Here is a 22,748-nt window from a genome sequence, read left to right on the forward strand (position 1 = left end):
TGGTGGTAACTAGTCCTTCACGTCTCTTATTGTTTAAGTTTTGCCTGGTACTTACGTCTCCTTGTATCTTCATTCTCTTTTTCTAAGACCTCAGTTCGATTTACCTGCAGCACAACTCACTGGACTCACCTCAGGATCCCTGGAAGGCTCAGAACCTCTCTTAACCCACTTTGCGATTCAGCCGGATGCGTAGTCGTCGTTCTGCCCGGAGCTAACCGTCTGTTACGTTCCCCTGAGGGGTCTAGGCGGTGAGGGGGGAGTAACAAAAAGTGACCGGGTTAGAAAAAGGAGTCAAGGAGGCAAAAGGGTTCAATCAAAGAGTTTTATTAAAGTAGCTCAACTAAAAGAGACGGACAAGCCGCTATCACCATTTAAGAAAACAAACAAAACTCAGGCGTGGTCAATAAAGTAAAACGTAAGCCAAAAAGAAAGAGCAGCTCACTAGCTGCAAACCACAATAACACAGCTCACTAGCTGTAACCACTCACAAACACACTCAGCTCACTAGCTGTAACCACACTCATGGCACTCTGGCCCAGAGCTCACCTTTCCCTGGGCTTAAATACTTTTAATTACTGATGTGAGTCAGCTGTGTAACAGGGAAAGGTGGCACCTCAGGCAGAAGAGGTGGTGGGACACGCCCACACAGGCACCTTCAGGAGGAGGCCCTGCTAGGGCCGTAACACCGTCTCCAACCTGCAAGTAAGCTTCTGCTCTCCAAACCCATACTGACCTTCAGTCAAACTTACCTCAGGAATGAACCGCTCTTTCCCTCTGTTCCAGTTGCCTCATTGCCAGAGACTCTCGCTACGTTTCCACGAGTTCAACAATACTAAATAAAGCTTTAAGTCCAAACTGTTCTTTGATTCTGCTTTTGGGTCCACTCCTACGTACTGGCTTCTTGGCCCCCTGACAAAAAAGGCTGATGCATAACATGGACCTTTAACAAGACAGACTTATATTTATCTTGGTGTTTTAGCACTGTATGGCACAACAGGGGGTGTTTTGTAAGTCAGAGCTAAAAATGAAACTAAAATAGTTGACTTCATTCGGCCTGTCAGTACATAGAGCAGATTTCTCTTGTATTGGCTTCCCTTCATTGGCTTCCTGTTAAATCCAGAATTCAAAATCCTGCTCCTCACATACAAGGTCTTAAATAATCAGGCCCCATCTTATCTTAATGACCTTGTAGTACCATATCACCCTATTAGAGCACTTCGCTCTCACTCTGCAGGCCTACTTGTTGTTCCTAGAGTATTTAAAAGTAGAATGGGAGGCAGAGCCTTGTTGGGTTTGATTTTAATTTGGGATTGGTACAATCTTCAGTTTTTTACTGATTGAATAATTACTTAGAAACCTGCAGACATCAGTATAAAAGAATGTGCAGGGGCAGCTTGAGACACGAGAACTGACATCTGATTTCGGTCAAGGCCACCTCTTAGCTCAGTGCCTGCAAAACAACCAGCTTCTCCCCACCAGTTTTAACTGGTTAGATGCACATTCTCAGAGGTGCCTGAAGCACCACTGGTACAAAGAAGAAAGTGGACTAGACTAATGCCAGGAAAAAAGCTAACACCCCATTTGTGCATTTTCAGTGTCTCCAGCACCTTCACACAACTCTTCTCTTCAGAGCATGCCTCCACCTCTCTAGGCTCTCCTCCACCCACCCCCTCCCTACTCTCACTACTGTAGGATGAACCTCAGACCAGGCCGGTGCTGCAGGATGCTGTGGTAACTGTTTTGGCTCAGGGTTCCTGAAAACTGCCTTTTTGTATGATTCTGAAATACTGTATATGTTATTTTTCTGTTTTGTGTAATCTTTCCTTTGTTTTAAACCTCTGGCAGTTCACCACTTACCTTTGTACCATTTCAAGCTGTTCACTGGACTTGAATGACTTGAACTGCAATAAATAACTGGAAAAATTTGGCTGTTCTAAAATTTTTAGTAGAGTATATCTTTAAAAATGTCATTAATCATAACTGAACATAACATTGGACTTACCACACTTCCTTGAGGAGTTCCATATTTTACATTGCTCTGAAACATGTGATCCTAATTTAACTTGAACACTTCTGTCACATTCCTCTTCCGACTTGATGCTATTAAATCAATGAACCCTGTCTCCCGTTGGCCCTTGAATGAATATTCTTCGGCCTTTAAAAGGTGCAATTGTGACCAATCAGTTGCTGATCAGTTGCTGATTGGTCTGGTATCCCTCAGCTGGTCCAATAGGGCTTCGGAGTTGACGTCACGCCGCAATGCATTGTGGGAGCGCGGCGGCATTTTCGGGGTCTACGAATCAAATCAAACACACTGTGTTGGAACGACGATTACAAGATGGCTTTCACTGGAGGTGCAAGCTAAGGTTCCCAGGCAGCCAGTCATCTGAATGTGTGTTCACACTCACTCACATTTGCATGAAAGAAGGCTGCCTCACTTCTTAGGCCATAATGCTCCTATTGGCCGCTCTCAGCCCATTTGTGCCTGGGTGGGCGCCTAATAGCTTTGCAGCAGAGCTGCTCCTGCTTCTCTGGGCTACGCTACAGAAGTGCTGCTGCTTTGGCATCACTTTCTTTTTTCGTGGATTTTCTGCTGGACATTTCAGTAACAGGCTGTGCAGTAATTAGCTTCAGAGTGGGCTCTCTGTCTCATGCACAGCTGACTTGGATTTCTGTGGTGACCCACAACGTTTGATCTTTGTGCGTGGCTTGGACTTATAAGTCCTTTTATACACCAGTGGTTGAGCTGTGGGATGTACGCAGAGCTGCTAATGTGTTTTTGATGCATTCAATGATTCAGCTTGAGCAGTTTGTGTATAGAACAACTTCACACTACTAACTGACTAATCAATACTGATCTGATTTAAACTGAAGCTTTAACCACACAGGGTGTGTTTGCTTTGGAAATATTAATAAACTGATGCTCTCTGTATTCAGAAGCTGCCGGGCTAAAGCTGAGGCACTCCTGGTTTGAGCTTACCTTAATGTGTGTGTGTGTGTGTGTGTGTGTGTGTGTGTGTGTGAGAGAGAGAGAGAGAGAGAGCAGCATGCGTGAGTTGGTGATTCTCTGGACCTCATCTGCATTCACCCACTGGTACGGCACAGCTCTGAATCAATTAACAGTCCATTTGTAATTGAATTGTTGTGTTAAATCGCTGACAATAAATCAATTATTTAATAAACGAACCACCTCTCTGTTCTAAGTATAACAGACCTGAGTGCTTTCTTGGTAATTAGCATAGTCCTAGATATTCTCTGGGTTTCCCAGGGTAGTGTTGTCAGGTTTCTCCTGGTAATTGCAAAGCTTTCAGAGTGTGTGCATGTAACATCATCATTAGTTTCTCTCACCTTTTTCCTCACCCCTCAGACACAAAACTGCATGTGCAAATTGGAGAACAATATAAGAATAATGCTCCTCAATGTAAAAGTGTGAAGAAGTGAACGATTTGAAAAGTTGATTATTTAAAGTACAAAATTTCAATAAAAGTTTCAGAGAATCTGGAGACATTTGTATGAGCAGAGGGCTGACAATCAGTAATGGGTGCCGCTTATCTCCAGGATCACGTTACTTTAAAAACGGGTTTAGTGACTGCATGGGCTCAGGATACTTTCAGAAATCACATCTGTGAGCACAGGTCATTGAGTCATCCACATAGTAGGTTAAAGCTCCATCACAAGTGACGTATGTGAACATGATCTAAAAACACTGGCGTCTTGTCCGACCAAAACAAAATTCAAATGGACCATGTGGCCATTTCCTCAGCCCTCAGTTCAAAAGCCTGCATCTCTGATCATATGGGTATATTATTAACTATGGACCCGGCAGCTTCTACATCTGCAAAGGTCTCAACACGGTGTATGCATGTTTTAGAGGAACATCTGTTCCAGTCAGAGAAGTGTGCTACTGAACTGCCTGCAGTCCAGACCTTTCACCAACTGAACATATTCTGTACATCACGAGTTCTCTGTCGACCACGACTGAGAGGAGATGATCCAGAGGCTCAGCACACTCAAAAAAATGAAACGTTGACTTTAATTAAAATTATTTTGTCAACAGGTTCCACGAAATTGAATTATGTTAGTTTAAAGCAAAAATCTTTAGTTCATCTAATTTAAAAAAAACTACTTAAGATTAACAAGACATATTTAAGACTAACTAAATCAAGTTATGTTGTATGAACAAAGATGATATATTTTCAGGTTAGATAGTTTAGATTAGTTACTTCAACATATTTCTTATTTGTGGCAGTAAAATGTTAAATTTAAGTTAGATTAATTCAAATATTATATTTTCAGCCACCTTGTGCTTTATTAATTAGTTTTACATAAATCTATTTTGTCAACAGGTTCCACACAAATGAATTAAGTACATCCAACTTATTTTTTAAAATTTCTTTTATTGCCAACACATTCAGTGAGCATTTGTGTAAACCCAGTCCAAAATAAAACACAACAGCTCATTAGGGTTAGTAATTAACAGTATGTAGACAGATGCAACATCAAGACTTTAAATTAAATGTCTGTATCTACCAGAAATAGAAGAGAGAAAAAAAAACGCATTGAAGATCACATAACACATTGATAAGATGACACTTGAGTTATGCACATGTGATGCTAGTAAGATCTGTGAGTGTTTTTTTTCTTTTAGTGTCTAAAATGGATAGCAAAGTTGCTATTTGCAATGATTGCTTAGGGTCAGTCCAGTAACACAATGCCAATGAAGTGCTTTCCTTTAACAATGCAAAGTGAAGTGTCCACCTCAACAGCCACAATTTAAAAAAAATTTATGTAACAACAACAACAACAACAACAACAATAATAATAATAAATAGTCCACTGATATTAGCAATCAAAGAAAATTACATCACCATCCCAAATAAAACTTTAACAAAACATGCCAACATTATGGTCTAACAATAAAACAGCTTGTCAGCGTTCAGTTTTTTTGCAACAGCACAGCAGTAACCATTTAACACTCGCCACTGTCAACATTTATTTTACTAGTGTTTGGGCAAAAAACTTCAGATGTAAACATTTTAACATGGAAACAATTGTTCGTCTTTAAAAGTCCACAAAATATACATTCATCCTGCATTCCCAACTTGGATGATCTGATATCCTCGTGTTGGTGTTGTTCCCAGACCATCATGAAAATGTTGTCACATTGTTGTGACGTTATTCTTTTGCGCGCCAAGCCATTCGTGCATTTATGAAATTCCAATGTTGCAAGGACAATATCAATTCTGCTTACTGTTTATTAAAGGGTTACGGTTAGGGTTAGGGTCAGTTGATCGGCGGACAGAGGCGGTTTCACGCAGCTTAAGTACAGTTTTTTGTTTTACGCCGGTTTTTCCCGAAGTCGCAAAAGTATGACGTCACAACATTCTGATTGGTCACTTGCAATGTTGATCCTGGAACAACATTTAGTATGATGATCTGGGAACAACACCAACACGAGGATATCAGATCAACCTCCTAACTTACCCTTATTTTTAGTATGTATTGCAATTACCTTTACAATGCACACAATGTAACACAAACTGAATATGAACATATTTCCACCTCATAACAATATGCCTTGAACGCTAATATACACACCACCCTTCAACATTTCTGGTGCAGTATCATCTCTCAATTAAATCCTTTAAATCTCAATACTTTTGATTGTCTCTTACTAGCCCCCCACAACAGTAAAATCTCTCAAATTGTAGTAGTTTACAAACTTTTCAAAATGTTCTAAATTTCTCTTAAATGTAATTTTCCCGTTATCTGTCATTTACAAATTACCATTTTATTCCCATTCAGCCTCCGAAAAACTTCTGTCCATCTGACAGAACATTCATCATCCAAATTAAAGGTTGGCTTATTCATTCAGTGTATTCTTGAGCAACTGTACCTTGGTCAAGAGTATGCTGACATACAGATGAAGGAAGAGCTTCTGAAGTACTTCAAAGAAAGCTTTCAGTCTTGAGGTTAACTGAGATTCAGTGCATATATCCCACCCATTAAGAGTGCACATGCAGAGGCCAGGTCTTCCAGGTCATGCAGGACACACTAGATGGTTATACCCACATCGGCTGGAGGAGTGCTGGCATCAGCTCTTTCGATGGTAAAGATAGCAAGGGTAATTTGTTCCAGCTCCCTCTGAACAGCTGTAGCTTAGACACAAAAACATAGAAAAATGGCATCCAGTTTTAAAAAAAAGAAAGAAAAAGGGCCAAAGCTACCCTTTAATGACGTAAACACAATATTAGGAACATGCACCCCAGTGCGCCACTATTTCAGACTACAGATTCAACGATAAATATAAATAGTTTGGGTATACAAGAAGATTTCCCAAAACATTTAAACAGGTTCCATGCAAATTACAACAACAACAACATGCAACAACATTAGTTATTCAAAATTTGGTTTAATACAGATAAAAAACTAAACTAAAATTACCAACCAATTATTCTTTGAAGAGGATGCTTGGGTCTTCATTCAGGTAAAAAGGTAGTGCCCTGAGGACACACTCCCTCCCCTTTTCAATACTTTCCTTCTGTAGAGAGTGGCAGAGATACAGGAAGAGAAAACAGATATACTTTAGGATGACAGAAACTCACATTATACGCAAAATGAATGACATATCCACTGCACAGATAGACATGTACACAAGACCAACTAATCATCACATGGACATGAATAGTTAACCTGTTGGGCAGGGTTTCCACCACATTATATATGTCCATAATGGAGGTAAAGACAAACTAATACATCATCTTTTTTGCATTCAAAACATAACATAAAAACATTCACTTCTGGTTTAACCTAAATCAAGGGATCAGATTTTACATATGTTTAGGTAATTTAAATTTTCCAACGTTTTGAGTACCAAACTTTGTCTTGCTTAATATAAATGTAAGTGCACTGTGCAGCTACCATACACTAGCTGTTTAAATTTGAAAATGATCTTATTAGCCATAATATTTTGCTACCAACAGAATAACGCACCTGTGTGGCTGGGGCCAAAGTTTGTCTAATTTTCTTCCCTGCAACGCCTCCTTTTTTCTTGAAGACTTTTATGAGCTGGTCAGTGTATTGGTCAAGTTGTGTAAAAAGCCTTGGAACATGTGCAGCAGTAGTAATCCTCACATATTCTGCTTCCACCTGAAAATATGTCAACAAACACAACATACTGTACTGTAAATATACATACTATATGTACACATATACAAACTAAAACTAATGTAGTAAGACCTCATTAAAGCTATAATTTTAACACAAACATTTACACAAAATGCTAATGGAGCCATTACAGCTTTTATTATATTTATATTATATTTATTTATAAGTTCCAAAAAATATTGATCACAGCTGATCTGAAAAGAATTTCATGCCTCAGGCCCTTGAACTGCAACCTTTACCATGGTTCAGATGTGGAGAAGAAATAACAGGGGCATGGGATGGGTCACAAAAGAAAACTTAACTTATAAAACAGTTTTGTTTTTAAAAGTATAACAGTTCACATACCACATACAAGCTCAGCAATACCACATACACCACATCAGTATAGGAGGGAGCAGGTAAAGGCAGGATCTGAGATTTATAAAGAAAAACAAGAAATTCATTACTTAATTTCAAGAAGCAAATTATTGTTTGAATTACAACTAAATAAAATACTACTCAGAAGAAAAGCAAGAGATTGACACTGCCATGTGCTAACTTTCTATAGAAGCAATTATCACCAGGTCTGTCGACCTCCATTGTCTGTCCACTCATATGTCTTGAATAATTTTATTTAAAAAATTAAGTGTGTACTTTCACAAACTGTAATTTATAACTACATTGATATGTATAACTCCGCTAGGAAACATGCTGTATTTACAGACCATTTTTACATAATACAGATTACTGATAGAGCAGAACAATGGTGTCACAGTGGCTTTCGCCCTTGACTTTTTGGATTTTAAATGTCACTTTATGCTATCCTTGCTATCCTATTCGATATTTCCGACTCTCGGATTACAGAAAAGGAATCCCAAGAAAGCAAATGGAAAAATAACCCCTTGAAAGAATAACCCCATGAACCCCTGTAGCTAATCCCTTAATAAAACAAAAAACAATAAAAATGTTTCTTACACAGTCTACAAAATAAGCATGTCCAGGACCCAGTAAAACTAATGTAAAACAAGCACACGCAAACGATATAACATGTCTTGTAAGACAAACGCAAAATATAACCATGCTGGACATATAGATACTACACAACATAGTCAAAGAAAAAAGTGGTCTTACCTCTCAAAGAAACAGTAGCTTGGCGCCAAAACAGCCTTTTTCAGTTAAATTTGAAGTCTTGCGCATGAGCAGGCACAAGCCGTGAAACCTTCTTGTTCTGCGCGGTTTCATTACAACTGTTTTTGCATTACTGCCACCTTGTGGATATACAAGGTATATTGATCCTAATTGACTTAAATGTTATGCGATCAAGTAACACATTAGTATTATGTACGTTGAATAATAGACACAATTACGTAGACTTGATTAGAAAAACATATGTTAACTTAACAAAAACATATATTTTAAGTAAAATGAAAATAAATAATTAATATACACTGAACAATCCACCTCATTCATTTTTTTGAGTGCAGCTGAAGCGCTGTTCAGAGAGGGTTTGCTGCACAGTGGTAAACACGGTCCTATCCCAGTTATTTTTAGACATTTTAAACATGTATTCTGTATTTTTTATATGTTTTCTATGTTCTATTGTGCATAAAATATGGATTCATGAGATCTGGAAATCATCTGAGGATGCACACTGGTCGGTACAGAGATAGCGCTTCTATTTTGGCGTCAGATTAAAGGATATTTAAAATCAGTACTAAAATACCAGTGTGTGTCAAACTGCTGTAACATGTTCGCTTCTCTTCTTCTGTATTTTAAACAATTGAAAGTTTTTCTAAAACCTTTAAACACATTTTCTGAAAAACTCCACAAATCTCTTGCAAAATGAAACACAAATAGATTTCTTATTGCATAAATTAACACAAGTGACAAACTCAGTACACCATCATCACGAGGCCACGTTCCATATTCAGATGCAGCTACATTTGTGGAGATAAAGTTTCCTGTGGAAATGAAATGTACACTGCAGTGCTTCAGCTTTGTCATGTAAACAGAACGAGAAACTCAACCAAAGCATACACAGAAAAATGCAACAAAAGAAGTCCTCCTGTTGATCTCAGTCTCCTGCTGTGTTCTTGCTGCACCATCTTAACACCTGCACAAGTCACTCAGCATCTCTGTGAAACACATGACTGAGTTGTTCCAGAGGAGTCTGAACAAGTATGACATGAGTGAGAGTAATTAGCAATTTGAAGGCCAATAAGTGTGCTGAATTACACATAAGTGTGAGATCAATGGGACTGTGCTGTAGTCTGGAGTCATGTCGTTAATACACGAGCTTCATGAATTGTGTGCACAGTTAATGTTGTTGTGTATGGAAAACAGGGAAAAAGTGTAACCGAAACCAAAGCACAAATAATATTCTGAGCATCACTAAAACTCGATTACATTTCAACAGATTTTGTGATTTCTTTTCTTTTCAAAGTGTTTTGAGGACTCACACCTTTGATCCGTCTGATGTTGGAGTCATATTTTAACCAGCACTGCTTTCAAAGACTCGTCTTAGACCTCAAACCAAAGACAAAAAAGGGAGCGTAGATTGATTTTTGGAACAGTTGTGGTTATTGACATTTGCAATAACATACACAGCATGAATATAGTTTCCACTGTCGACATATACACACTGAACAATGTACAAGTTTCAGCTTATTCTATGGAAACGTTTTTTCTTTTGTTGTGGTTCCTGAATGTGTTAATATGTGACTAAATGAAGGATCTCCGTTGAGGTGCAATAAAATCAGAGCTGGCACTTCTCCAGCCCAAACAGCTCCGACTTTGATGAGGAAATGAAGCTGTCCTGGAGCCTTGTCGCTGTAATGACATTTAAAGCCTGTCTGGAATGACAAACACCGTTTCCTGACATGGAAATAATGAAATGCAAAGTATGCGGGTGTTCAGACGCAGAGCTAGTGCTTTACAATAAAAGCCTTTTTTAAGCTGGAAGCCATTTCTTCTGTTTGATGTTGTAACTGTACTACAGCGTCCTTAATCTCTATCACAATACATTTGATTTTAATTACTTTGGTTCTTTATTTTAATGGAACTATTCTGAGTCAACCCTCTGAGGTGATGAGCCCCGACTCTAACCAATCAGAATATGTAACTTTAATTTTTATCTAATTGTGCTCCCAAGTTTTAAGTGTTAAGTTAAATTATTATTGTAACCAACACATATCAAACATCCATTAATCTTCATCCGCTTTATCCGAGGCCGGGTCGCGGGGGCAGCAGCCTAAGCAGAGAGGCCCAGACCTCCCTCTCCCCAGCCACCTCCTCCAGCTTATCCGGGGGAACACCAAGGCGTTCCCAGGCCAGCCGAGAGATATAATCTCTCCAGCGTGTCCTGGGTCTGCCCCGGGGCCTCCTCCCGGTGGGACATGCCTGGAACACCTCACCCAGGAGGCGCCCAGGGGGCATCCTTGTCAGATGCCCGAACCACCTCAGCTGGCTCCTTTCGATGTGGAGCAGCAGCTGCTCTACTCTGAGCCCCTCCCGGATGGCCGAACTTCTCACCCTATCTCTAAGGGAGAGGCCAGCCACCCTTCGGAGGAAGCTCATTTCTGCCGCTTGTATCCGCGATCTCGTTCTTTCGGTCACTACCCACAGCTCGTGGCCATAGGTGAGGGTAGGGACGTACAGGGAGTGCAGAATTATTAGGCAAGTTGTATTTTTGAGGAATAATTTTATTATTGAACAACAACCATGTTCTCAATGAACCCAAAAAACTCATTAATATCAAAGCTGAATGTTTTTGGAAGTAGTTTTTAGTTTGTTTTTAGTTTTAGCTATTTTAGGGGGATATCTGTGTGTGCAGGTGACTATTACTGTGCATAATTATTAGGCAACCAAACAAAACACAAATATATACCCATTTCAATTATTTATTTTTACCAGTGAAACCAATATAACATCTCCACATTCACAAATATACATTTCTGACATTCAAAAACCAAACAAAAACAAATCAGCGACCAATATAGCCACCTTTCTTTGCAAGGACACTCAAAAGCCTGCCATCCATGGATTCTGTCAGTGTTTTGATCTGTTCACCATCAACATTGCGTGCAGCAGCAACCACAGCCTCCCAGACACTGTTCAGAGAGGTGTACTGTTTTCCCTCCTTGTAAATCTCACATTTGATGATGGACCACAGGTTCTCAATGGGGTTCAGATCAGGTGAACAAGGAGGCCATGTCATTCGTTTTTCTTCTTTTATACCCTTTCTTGCAGCCACGCTGTGGAGTACTTGGACGCGTGTGATGGAGCATTGTCCTGCATGAAAATCATGTTTTTCTTGAAGGATGCAGACTTCTTCCTGTACCACTGCTTGAAGAAGGTGTCTTCCAGAAACTGGCAGTAGGACTGGGAGTTGAGCTTGACTCCATCCTCAACCCGAAAAGGCCCCACAAGCTCATCTTTGATGATACCAGCCCAAACCAGTACTCCACCTCCACCTTGCTGGCGTCTGAGTCGGACTGGAGCTCTCTGCCCTTTACCAATCCAGCCACGGGCCCATCCATCTGGCCCATCAAGACTCACTCTCATTTCATCAGTCCATAAAACCTTAGAAAAACCAGTCTTGAGATATTTCTTGGCCCAGTCTTGACGTTTCAGCTTGTGTGTCTTGTTGAGTGGTGGTCGTCTTTCAGCCTTTCTTACCTTGGCCATGTCTCTGAGTATTGCACACCTTGTGCTTTTGGGCACTCCAGTGATGTTGCAGCTCTGAAATATGGCCAAACTGGTGGCAAGTGGCATCTTGGCAGCTGCACGCTTGACTTTTCTCAGTTCATGGGCAGTTATTTTGCGCCTTGGTTTTTCCACACGCTTCTTGCGACGCTGTTGTAGGATACAGAATCATTGAAAACACCAAAGAAATCCCAAACCTGAAGACAAAGATGGAGGTTATGGGTTAAATATATGTCAGTTCATGTTGGTCTGTTGGTCAAAGCCTTGTGGTGTCGGCCACTGCTTCAACAGATCAGCTGGAAGGTTGAACGTTTAACTTCCAGAGAAGCTGTATTGTTGTTTTGAATAATTTAAAATATGATATAATTTTCTGTCAACTGTTGAGGGGAGACACGGAATGATGAGACAAAGGGAGACGAGACAGAGGGAGACAGGGGCTTGACTTAAGAGACACAGAGGATGTGACGGGCTGGCACAGAACACGGAACGACCCACTGATCATAAGACTAACTGACCAAGACTGAACATTTCCCCAAAACAGCAAAAAAGGAATCAAAAACACCAAAAACAAAGACCCTGAGGACAGCGCCTCACTTTGTTCTCCTGCACTTCATGGTTACTTTTTGTCTTAGAGTTCTTTTGCACACCTCTATCAACTGGGAGTTGGTGCTGTGACCCTGGTGTTACACGCAGGGGGATTACTGTTAAGGCTTTAAAACTTTCCAAAACTTACGGTGTGTTCACACCGAACGCGATGGACGCGAATAGAGCGTCAGGTTTACATGTAAAGTCAATGGAAAGGCGCGATGACGCGCGATTGCGGGTCCCGCGAAAATTCGGAAGCAGATTTGCGTCGCGAAAACGCCAAAACGCGTGAAACGCGCGTCAGTGTAGCGCGTCAGGCGCGTTTGACGCGCGAAACGCGCGTCAGTGTAGTGCGTCAGGCGCGTTTGACGCGCGAATAAAACCACGCGCGTGAGTTTTTGTGTTGCACTTTGTGCATACGCGCGTTTCGCGTCTACCGCTCGAGTTGGAAAAATCTGAACTCCAGCGTCAAATCGCGCCGCGACAACCAATCAGGAGCCTGGTGACGTGGCTCTGACCTAGGTCAAAGGGGCAGATCCAGCCAAAGCCCTTCATTCTTCATTCAGTATGGAGGAAAAGCTGATCAGCGCCGTGGCTAACCACCCCGAGCTATATGATGCCAGCTCCTATTTCTACCGAGACAGGAATAAAAAGGACCTAGCTTGGAGACACATAAGTGAGGAGATCGGGCAACCTGGTAAGTTCATTCCTTCTTCTTTTTAATTTTCAGACTGACCCGATGAAGCCGTGCAAAAGCTAGCAAGCGCGCCTACTGTCCCGCGATTTTCCCACTGTTGTACAAATACCTTTCCGCTAACCAGATAATGCGTTTATTCAGAGGACATCTGCAGGAGAAAGTGGAAGAGCCTCAGGGACACCTATAATAAGGAGAAGAGGTCAGAGAAGGAGAAGAGGAGTGGGTCTGCAGCAGGATCGGGGAGGAGATGGAAGTTCTTCGCGGTCATGGGGTTTCTGGACCCCTTCCTCACCCCGCGGGAGACCAGCGGTAATATGGTGCGGACCGTGGAGAACTTCTCCCCCGAGGACCAGGGACAGCCCGAAGAGGCAGCAGGGGAGTGTCAGTCAGAAGGTATGTTTACAATTAATTAATGTAGGCAGTTAATTTATGCGTGTTGTCATACAGGAATATATTTTGTTTATTAATAAACAGTATAAAGTAGTCCCGCTGTTCATCCGTCACTGCCTCGCCTTTTCGCTGATTTTTTTATTGCACCGTACAGCTTTCAACGATGCGCATTGCATTCTGCAGCCCAAATGACAAATCTCCTCCGTGTCGTGTCTCCTGCGCTTGCCAAACTTATCATGTTTGGTTTTGATAACCATCACTTCAAATAGAAAAAAACAGCACAAAAACACTCATAACTATGACCCTCATTCGGAAATAGACACCTGCACCGGGAGCAAAAAAGGCGCACAAAAGTGGCGCCGCAGACGGAGAAAAAGCGCGGCATAATACTTTTACGTTTTAAAATCGACAAAGGTTTGCACTTTGAGAATCAACTTGTGAGAACTGTGACTACTGTTCATGTGCTGCAATAAATGGGAGACCACTGTATATAATAATAAGTATATAATAATATAATATTCTCTATGACTATTGTCTTCAACCTGTTAACATTTAATATTGTCTTGATAGAGTCAAGTTATCATGCAGCAGAGTCCTCCCCTGTTGCTTCTCCTGACTCCCCAGTCCCTGGTCCCTCCACTCCTGCTGCTGCACCCACAGGTATGAACATCAAGCACTGATAGCTTTTTACTTGCTTGGATTCCCTTGTGATCACCTTTACTAAATATCTACAACCAATCTGTTCATATCCTGGTTTTTTTCAATTTTGAAAATGACAATCTAGTAGCAGCCTTCTCATTTCTTTGTGGTGTTTTGTTCTGTTTTTTACAGGCCCACAGAGGAGGAGAGCTCGAAGGCGGTCGAGGGAAGGGTCCCAGGATGGTCCATCGGCGGTGGAGCTGGCTATCCTGGAGTCCCTAAAGAGGCCACGCCCGTCTGCAACAGAGTATTTCCTCCTCGGCCTTGTTCCTGCTCTGGAGAGCATGCCGCCTCAGACACGAGAATTCGTGAAATTCCAAATTCATAAATTAGTTTTTGACAACAGCACAGCTGTGCTAAATTTGGAAACATTGGACCCTAATGATCAGTAGTTTTCTGATGAGGCAGCAGCTCTCCAGGGCAGAAACAATGTTCTTATTCTTCTCCTCCTTCTCCCCTGAGGCTCTTCCACTCCAAGCTGGGTCCTTTTTATTCCTGTCTCTCTGTAAATAGTTAAATTTCATATATTTATGTTGAATCTTTTTATTACTGAATTTATATATTTTATCAAATAAACATTTATAATGACAAATGTCTCTGTTCTACTACACAGCAAATATTGGCACCCGACTTGACACAAGTAGAATTTATTTCATATTATACTAATGACAAAATATACTGATACAGTGGGATGCAAAAGTTTGGGCAACCTTGTTAATAGCCATCATTGTCCTGTACAAATCGTTATTTGTCACAATTTAAATTGTCAGTTAAATACATCATATAGGAGACACACACAGTGATATTTGAGAAGTGAAATGCAGTTCACTGGATTTACAGAAAGTGTGCAATAACTTTACACTAAATAAAGCAGGTGCATATATTGGCAACACATAAAAAGAGAAATAACATAAATATGTAGTGTATATCAATGTGTGTGTCTCCTATATGATATATGTAATTGACATTTTTTACTGTAACCGATTCATACAGGAAAATAATGACTATTAATAAGGTTGCTCAAACTTTTGCATCACACTGGTTATAGGAACATAGTGAAGACAAGTTACTTAAGAGAATAAAGAGAGGTTAGGTTATTTTGGAGTAGAGATCCATTTATTAAGAAAATTTTAAAAAGACAGGAACACTCTTTAGAGGTTTGTGGGTGGCTCTTAAAAGAGCCGTTGTGGGGAAGTCACTCAGACTTCAAACAGGCTACTCCTTTGGTTGCCAAGACACAGCTCCCTCTGCCGAGAAGTGGGCCATGAACTTCTCCCTCACCAGGACAGCCTCTCTGGAGGAGTTGTTTGCTGCTACACGACCCAGGCCTTGCAACGGCTCCACCACAGCAGGTGCCACACCCCTCACAGCAGGTGCCCCTCTCTCGTCCACACAGCGCAGAAAATTGTGGAGAACACACGTTGCCTTCACACACTCTGCGATGGACCGCCAGTCTTCAGTTGAAGGCACAGCCATGAAATCGTCCACTAGACAGTCCCAGATGGCCGTCGCTACCTGGGGGATGATCTGGCTCACCGTGGACACACCGACTCGAAAACTGAACGCGATGGTCCTGAAGGAGTCCCCGGTGGCAAGGAACCTGGACAAAATTGTTTAAAATGTGTATTATGTGTACTGCAGTTACAAAATACATTATTGAAATTCCAAAATTACAAATTTCAAAACATAAATCTTACATAAAACATTTTGTAATTATAAGGATAATTACATGATATATATTTGATATAATCTAAAACAGTCTGCAGTGATTATATACAAATATTCAACTATCCCAGAAATTAAACCAGGTATAAATAAACAAAAGGAGTGTGTATCACTACAAAGATTAACCCACAGTGGTCCTAATACCAGTTTGATATCAGCAAACACCGAGAGCATACCTATGACACCACAGCCATGCTATCATTCAACCACTGATAACAGCATAAATCGAATTAAATCGGGACTTGATGAGACCATCTGAGTATCACTAGAAATATTATAAACAGTACCAGTTTGCTATCGGTAAACACCGAGAGCATTCACTGTTAGCATAGCACATCCATGTTAGCAGTGTATAAACGATACACTGCTAACATGGATGTGCTATGCCATCAGTAAACGCCGACAGCATTCACTGTTAGCATAGCACATCCATGTTAGCAGTGTATAAACGATAGTTTATACACGCCGACAGCATTCACTGTTATAGCACATCCATGTTAGCAGTGTATACACGATACACTGCTAACATGGATGTGCTATGCCATCAGTAAACGCCGACAGCATTCACTGTTAGCATAGCACATCCATGTTAGCAGTGTATAAATGGATGGTTTAGCATATATTAGCACAGGTATCAATAAAGGACTACCGTATTGACCACTTTTACTAACCTCAGGCAGACGGACAGGCGCTCTGCAGGTGGGATTGAGCGCCTGTAATTGGTGTCTAGGCGGGCGATTCTGGGACCGACGCGGGAAAGCAGGTCCTCAAACTGGCCGGGTGACAGACGATGATATCGCTGGAATCTGCCGTCATCCAGGCGCAGCTCCTGGAGCAAATGGTGAAACTCACCAAACTGCTCACGCGCCTGGAGGACTTGATGGACCCAGGTACGGCGAGGACGTCTTTTACGCTGCTGCTCTGCTCTCCACAGTACATAGAGAAGGGAGACTCTCTCTTCAAGCGCTAGCTCGACAGCTGCCATCTTGCAAAGATGGAAACTCCCACATTTCCGGTTCACGCGCGTCACGCGCGTCAAAATATCATATTTTGACGCGCGATGGATTTTTCTTGGACACGCGTTGAGACGCGAATGTACACGCGTCAAATTAGGGGCGTTTGGGGCGTTTTATTCGCGTCCATCGCGTTCGGTGTGAACACACCGTTAGAAGCATCTTTGGAGAGATGACAAGTAGAAATCTGATTTGGCTCTTTTAACGAGTCGATACACAGATGTTGGATTTGTCTAAACTTTTACCAATCCAGTGAAAGATTTTTGGCAGTTGCCTACAACTATGTTTGCAGGCGTGAGAGCTAAAGTCAGAGGTTGGAGCGCTGTTTTAACCTAAAGCAATGATAGGGTGCATGTTTGTTACGTATATTACATTATTATTGAATTTGCTATTTTTTTTTTTTTTTGGCAGCACGGTGGCACGGTGGGGCAGCACGGTGGCACGGTGGTTAGCACTGTTGCCGCACAGCAAGAAGGTCCTGAGTTCAATTCCACCATCAGGCCGGGGTCTTTCTGTGTGGAGTTTGCATGTTCTCCCCGTGTTTGCGTGGGTTCCCTCCGGGTACTCTGGCTTCCTCCCACCGTCCAAAGACATGCAGCTTGTGGGGATAGGTTAATTGGATAATCCAAATTGTCACTAGGTGTGAATGTGCGAATGAATGTGAGTGTGAATGGTTGTCTGTCCCTGTGTGTTGGCCCTGCGACAGACTGGCGACCTGTCCAGGGTGGACCCCGCCTCTCGCCCTATGACAGCTGGGATAGGCTCCAGCGCCCCCCGCGACCCTGAAAAGGATAAGCGGAAGTGAATGGATGGATGGATGGGGGGGGCTGCAGATTAGCTAAAATATGTAGTTATGTAAAATATTGAAAATCACCTTTCTTTGGTAAGCATAGTTACCTGTTAGCATGGAGGCTAACGGGTCTTGAGGAAACTTAAGGATACTTAAATGTATTATTTGTTTAAAAACCGTCTGTTAAGGTGAATTTAACAAAGAAAAACATCAAAGTAGAAATATGTGTTGACAATGTATATTTAGAAAGAGTAAATGAAATAAAATTTCTTGGGGTGATCATTGACCACAAGCTCTGTTGGAAGCCACACAGCACTTATGTTCGGGGGAATTTGGCACGGGGCATTGCCGTCCTGGGGAAAGCAAAGCATATGTTGGATCAGAAAGCACTGCACATTTTATACTGTGCTTTACTACTGCCACATATGAGCTACTGTGTAGAGGTCTGGGGAAACACATACAAAAGTAACACAAAAACAATAACTATAATACAGAAAAGGGCTGTTAGATTAATAAATAATGTAGGGTACAGGGACCACACAAATGCACTCTTTGTCAAAATGCAAGCTTTTAAATTCCAAGACTTGGTGAAGTTTAAAACAGCGCAAATAATGTATAAAGTAAGAAATAAACTGCTTCCAAAAGAAATCTGTAAATTGTTCATAGAAAGAGAAGGTGGGTATAACTTAAGAGGGAAATGGAATTTAAAAATACAAAGTGCTAGAACAACAAACGATGTCTATCTCAATTGCAGGAGTTAAATTATGGAACAGTCTAACAGAAGAAATGAAAGACAGTAAAAATATAAAACAATTTAAAGTAAAATATAAAAACCTAATTTTAAATAAGTATAAGAATGAAGAAAACGGGGTTAACCCAGGGCGGTAATGTTGCTGGTAATGGTGTTGTGGTTCTTTTTTGGTTTTTTGTTTTGGTTTGTTTGTTTTTCCATAACTTGTGTATCTGCAAATATTAAACACATGGTAATTTCTTGTTTTTGATTTCTGTATGTTTTGTTTTGTTTTGCTTTGCTTTACTTTTGTTTCATATGTTGTTTGTTTAATTTAAGACTAAAAAAAATTAAATGAATGAGAGGTTAAACTTGAGGGGGTAGGGACATATAAGTAAATACTTCTGCCTACTCCTTTTCAAACAAATAATGGAATGATATTTTGTAATGATTGTGAAGGCACATATTTGAAATGTTTGAAATAAAAATGAACTGAACTGAATTTAACAAGACTGTGTTTGTTGAGTTGGGCGATCAGCTGATGTAAATGAAGCTCCAAGAAGGGTTTGTTAGAGCAGCCGAGCTTTCAGAGTATCAATCTAGATTTAAGTCACACAAAATAACAACCTCAGAACTAACATAAGAGAAATTAATTTGGAAACTGTTTCCAGGGCATCTCAGCTCATTGAAGGAGGATAATAAACTTCCATTACAGTAATAATGATCATCACCTTCAGGACAAACATCAGTAACAGTATCCCAAAGTTTTGGTGAGACAGTGACTGAGAAGAATCTGTAACATGGATCAGTGCTCTGCCTCCGGTCAGTCACAGTCATCCAAAGATACGGTCCAAGTCTGAGGCATCTTTTTCTAAAGTGTGCAGGGAAGTAAGGTTAAAGCCAAGGTACGAGTTGTCTCATTAGGCTGTCCTCTGCACATTTCCTCTCATTTCTAATCCCGTCCACTCCGTTCAACTCCCACTGAAAATCTCTGCACCCTCAGCTCTGACACTTTTTTTAATGCCACTGGATCCAAGAGATGCATCATAGCAGGCCTCACTACCTTCCTGTAAATCTTCCCTTTCTATCTCACTGCTGTCCTTCTGTTGCAAATCACCCTCGTCCCCCTCTCTAGCCTGCACTCTCCTCTTCTGTTGCTGTGGATGGTCAACCCGGGTATTTAAACTCATCCTTTTCCTTCCATGTTCAGCTTTCCACCCATCTCCCTCACACACATGTATTCTGTCTTGATTTTACTGAACTAAAAAAATCTGTATTACAGAGAAGAACTGATTCTTAGAGAGTTGTCCCTGGAAGAAGTATTGTTGTGTGGCGATGGCTGTCGTGCCTGTGAAGCAGCTGAGACTGCACGGCATGGAGAGTGTTTGCCTTTTTAATATGCACAGTAATATCCATCCATCACTCTCTCTCTCCATATAAAACTTTACCTTTTGCATGAGGCAGAGGGATTAGTGTGTGGGCATGCCTGTGCTCCACACACTCAGCCACATCCTCTGTGCATACATAAATCTTTTTACATTTGACCCTGCAGTGAGTCAGCCTGCAGGTAATGAAATTTGAAAGCTCCATGCTGCCTGTATGGACACCTGTGATAATGGCATATTTTCCAACAGGCCAGGGAGTCAAATCATCAACAGATGAGATGTAGCATGCTGCGTTACATGTTAAACAGTCATTTAATGGACTGACACTAGCAGTAGCTTCCACCTTGTCTCCATGGCAACCTTGTCGGGGTGTCTAGAACTGTTTGGTAGAGCTGGCAAAAGGCCGGTCAGGTGTGAAATTACCTCAGTGCCCGGCGCCACATGGAGCATGAAGAGAGTTTAACAAAAGTAACGTGGTTAAAGGAGAGACACCACACACCTCCCACGTGCACTATTCCACCTCCCAGCACACACACACACACATGCATCTCTTTCTTTGATGTGATACGAACATAATTCCCTCCAAGTAGCATTTCTTCTCTGGGCGAGAACGTCAGCGGCAAGTTAAATTGGGAGGTAGATGTAGGCATGCTAATGCTGAATTCTGGGATCACTGTGCAGTAGAGGGAGATTTGCTTTGACACGTCTATACCACTATTTCATGGCTCTGTTGATTTTCTGTCTTCGTGTTGTGTCAACTTGGATTCAAGTAGTGCCAGCTGCTGCTGATCTGTTCATTTGCTGCAGGAAAAGCTTGACTTCTCAGACAGCATCTACACAAATGTGTCTGTGTCATTATGTACTTTTTTATTGACACACTATTCGTGTTGGCGAAGCGTTCTAATAAGATCATCTCTCTGTCATGTCGTGACATCTATTTATTTGGTTTCTTTACACCAGGGAAGGAGTCGTTCCCAACTGGACCGCACTAAAGAGGTGAACTCGATATTCATTGGATATCATTATAAACTTCATCTATTAAGAGCAGATGTTACAATTAGTCAATGTGAATGTGACATATATGGCATAGCAAAAATGCAGTGACATCACTCTTTAATCAACTGTCAAAATTTGGTGCATGTTTTTACAAATGTCACACTTTACACGCGTAATTTCAGTGATGAATCAGAAGTGCTTCAGTGTTTTGCCCTGATGAAGTCAGCTGACCTCCTTGCATGAACATGTAATGATGAGGAGAGCGGGCTCTGCGTTCAGCAGGAGGTGGAACCCTTCATCAGTAGCAGAGAAAAACCTCCTCTGAGACGTCCACTTTTTAGCATAACTCCACGCAAACCGGCACTAAGACGTCTGATACTCGCCCAGTTTGTCCTTCAGTCTAGTTTCTGGCTACAGCTTAAACTCATACACTAGTCCTAATCTTTGGACGGTCCCCAACCCCCGGACCGTGGACCGGTCCGTGAGCCGTTTGGTACCGGGTCCCAAGAGTTGAGGCTCAGGTGTGAAATTGACGGTTTTCAGGGGTTTTATTGTTAACTCGGTTTCCCTGGGTCTTTTCCCGTGTTGTAGTTGTGTCTTATTTTGAAAGAAATGTTTACACGTTACCATAGCCACCAGAGAGCGTTAAGGCCCAGAGAGGAGGACGTTACTCTCAGCGTTGGAGCATTTCAGGAGGACGCTGCTAATAAAGTTACACAGTGAATTCACGTTTATGATTATATTTACAAAACCCCACGGTTTTTGTCTCAGTCGTGTCGTTTTATTTTGTTGTATTTATCCGCCACACCTTAAAGGCCGGTCCGTGGAGCAAAAGAGGTTGGTGAGCGCCGCCCTGCTGTATGCCTTTATGGTGAACACCCTTTGTACTGTCTTCCAGATACTCGGGGGAATGAATGAATAATACGACCTCAATAAAATCAGTTCTGTTGTACCTTTGAGAAGATGATGCTACATGTTGAACTGAACTGAGTTGGTGTTCCAGTGTAACTTATTCTTCTCTCAGTGAGGCATATATCAGTTTACAGCACACTTACATATTGAGTGTACTTAATAACCCAAAAGGTGAACTTTAAAACCCGCTCACCCCAGACTAAAAAAGCCGGTCGTACGTTCGTCCTGTGAAGTGTAGCCTTTTCTCAAATGTCAACTCTTTCATGCACATCAGTCCCACGTTACACCATCGCTGACAGAGGGGAAGAAAAACAACAAAACACAAAAACAAGCCGTCGCTGTATTTATCCCAAATTGTAGTGAGCTGTAATGACATCACCACTGTGTCTGCTATGACATCTTAATTACATGCCAGACAGCGGTGGCTGATCTGGCATCTCTGCGAACTCCTCCAGTATGATTTATGATGACAAATATCACAGCGTGGCTGCAAAAGGATAGAAGACGAAGAGAGTCTGCCTGGGCGCAAGGCAGTGCGGTGTGATGGAGGAATGAACACACACACAAACTGAAAGGAGACGTTTCATTTTAGTCAAAATCAATGTATCGTCTCACCGTAGGATGTGTGCGATACATGGGCAAAGGCAGCCAGTATTAACCGGCACATCTAAATACCACAGCACTGATAGCAGCCATTTTTGTGACCACTTCCTCGACCCTGGCAGTTCTGGCTGATGACCGTTGGTGGCTATCAGAAGCGAACATTCAGAAATGTGCATCACTGAGCAAGCAGCTACCGGCTCCAAGGAGGACAGCATGCAAGTTTAAATCAGGTCCAGCTTTTTCACAAACAATCTTTTGATTGCACTTTGTATGTAAAACAGTGTGTAAGCATGCTTTTACAGTTCTGACAGCACCACCCGGGGATTTGAACCCCAGGAGATAATACGCTAATCAAGCGTAATTATTACCAATT

General features: G+C 41.5%; 2 protein-coding genes and 1 long non-coding RNA gene across 3 annotated transcripts; 1 reads left to right on the forward strand and 2 right to left on the reverse strand.

The window, feature by feature from the left end:
• Window positions 1-5,485: 5,485 nt before the first annotated feature.
• On the reverse strand, window positions 5,486-8,355 carry LOC147338398 (uncharacterized). Its single transcript, XR_015124715.1, has 5 exons — window positions 8,278-8,355; window positions 7,513-7,578; window positions 6,994-7,149; window positions 6,449-6,541; window positions 5,486-6,158 (listed from the first exon to the last, which is right to left on the reverse strand). It is a non-coding gene; the product is annotated as an uncharacterized LOC147338398 (long non-coding RNA).
• A 4,496-nt stretch (window positions 8,356-12,851) lies between these two features.
• Window positions 12,852-14,946, forward strand: LOC147338399 (uncharacterized). Its single transcript, XM_086261926.1, has 4 exons — window positions 12,852-13,132; window positions 13,274-13,525; window positions 14,093-14,182; window positions 14,354-14,946. Exons 1-4 carry the CDS (start codon window positions 13,003-13,005, stop codon window positions 14,611-14,613), a joined length of 732 nt encoding a protein of 243 aa, XP_086118052.1. The 5' UTR covers window positions 12,852-13,002; the 3' UTR covers window positions 14,614-14,946.
• On the reverse strand, window positions 13,687-16,937 carry LOC147338400 (uncharacterized). The gene is made up of 2 exons (XM_086261939.1): window positions 16,618-16,937; window positions 13,687-15,821 (listed from the first exon to the last, which is right to left on the reverse strand). The coding sequence occupies exons 1-2, from the start codon at window positions 16,929-16,931 to the stop codon at window positions 15,437-15,439; spliced, it is 699 nt and encodes a 232-aa protein (XP_086118065.1). The 5' UTR covers window positions 16,932-16,937; the 3' UTR covers window positions 13,687-15,436.
• Between the last annotated feature and the right edge of the window lie 5,811 nt (window positions 16,938-22,748).

The sequence above is a fragment of the Aulonocara sp. 'chitande type north' Nkhata Bay genome, linkage group LG2 (assembly GCF_057382095.1).
Source record: "Aulonocara sp. 'chitande type north' Nkhata Bay isolate Kocher_YH1m ecotype deep benthic linkage group LG2, A_spYH_male_GT1.1, whole genome shotgun sequence".
Taxonomy (NCBI): domain Eukaryota; kingdom Metazoa; phylum Chordata; class Actinopteri; order Cichliformes; family Cichlidae; genus Aulonocara; species Aulonocara sp. 'chitande type north' Nkhata Bay.